The following is a 945-nucleotide window of genomic DNA, read 5'->3' as shown; positions in this document are numbered from 1 at the left end:
GAGGGGCGAGGAGAGCCCCCCACCTCCCACCCCCTTATCTGCCACCTGCCTGCAGCAGCTGAGGGGCCTGTGCCAGAAAATTGCCCAGGACAAAGCAGAGGGGCGAAGGAAACTGAAGTGGTGCCTCAGTGAGCAGCCTGGCACCGCTGGGGGTGCAGCCGAGGCCGTCCCTGCGGGTGGGAAGCGCAAGAAAGCGTCTGAGGAGAGCCTGGAGCTGGGTGAGGGCAGGGAGGGGAAGAGGCTGCTGCTGGAGGAGGAGGTGTTTGACCCCCCTGGAACGCAGGAGGGTGGGGATGGGGCAGAGGAGGTGCCTGCGGAGCCTTCGCAGGACAGATCTGCTCAGAGCCTGGATGGAGCCGCTCTGGAAAACTCCCAGCGGGATGAGGAGCCCAGGAGAGCTTCCCAGGCAGAGCTGGCAGCAGAGGTCCAGTCCTTTGTCCAGGTAGTGGGCAGGGTTTGCTTTCCCTTCCCAGCCAGGGAGCCTGGATTTCTGATTTCACTCTGATTTCTGTTCCTGTGCCTCATTTTCTGCAGGTCCATGGACCGAGGCTGAAGATGCTGCTGCAGAAGGAGTCAGATGTAAGTGGTTGCTTCTACTCCTCTCTTGGAGCTGATGGTCTGAACAGCTGATGGTGTGACCCCCAGAAGGGATGGGAGGGGAGTTGGGCTCACAGGGACAACTGGAGGGGCATAAAAAGCCCCACTGGCACCTCCTCTGCTCTCGGGTGCTGATACCTGCCTCCCCTGGCAGGGGTTTGCTGTGTGATGGGCACCCTGTGGGGCCAGCACTGCCCAAAGCTGTGGGTGGTAGGGAGGAGAAGAGCCCTGGAGCTGTATTTCATGTGTTGGTTCATTTGCTGTATTACTCAAGGACCGTGTTTTTCCCTCTAGCACTTGGTGCCGAGCATCCCACCTGAACTACAGGTCCTGACCACCTGCCTCCCC

At 60.4% G+C, this 945-nt stretch overlaps 1 protein-coding gene across 1 annotated transcript in view; it reads left to right on the top strand.

Moving 5' to 3' along the window:
- Positions 1-4: 4 nt before the first annotated feature.
- The window catches only part of FANCE (Fanconi anemia, complementation group E), a gene marked incomplete at both ends in the record, with an annotated part of 2949 nt that continues 2008 nt past the window's right edge, over positions 5-945 (top strand). Inside the window, 3 exons of the mRNA XM_008935359.1 lie at positions 5-442; positions 535-579; positions 892-944. Of these exons, the coding sequence (XP_008933607.1) occupies positions 5-442; positions 535-579; positions 892-944 (536 nt within the window). The remainder of the gene's footprint in view (positions 443-534; positions 580-891; position 945) is intronic.

This window comes from Merops nubicus, unplaced genomic scaffold, assembly GCF_000691845.1.
Source record: "Merops nubicus isolate BGI_N331 unplaced genomic scaffold, ASM69184v1 scaffold19032, whole genome shotgun sequence".
In the NCBI taxonomy this organism is placed as follows: domain Eukaryota; kingdom Metazoa; phylum Chordata; class Aves; order Coraciiformes; family Meropidae; genus Merops; species Merops nubicus.
The sequence above is the reverse complement of the archived record's forward strand: the minus strand, read 5'-3'. Positions and strand labels throughout refer to the sequence as shown.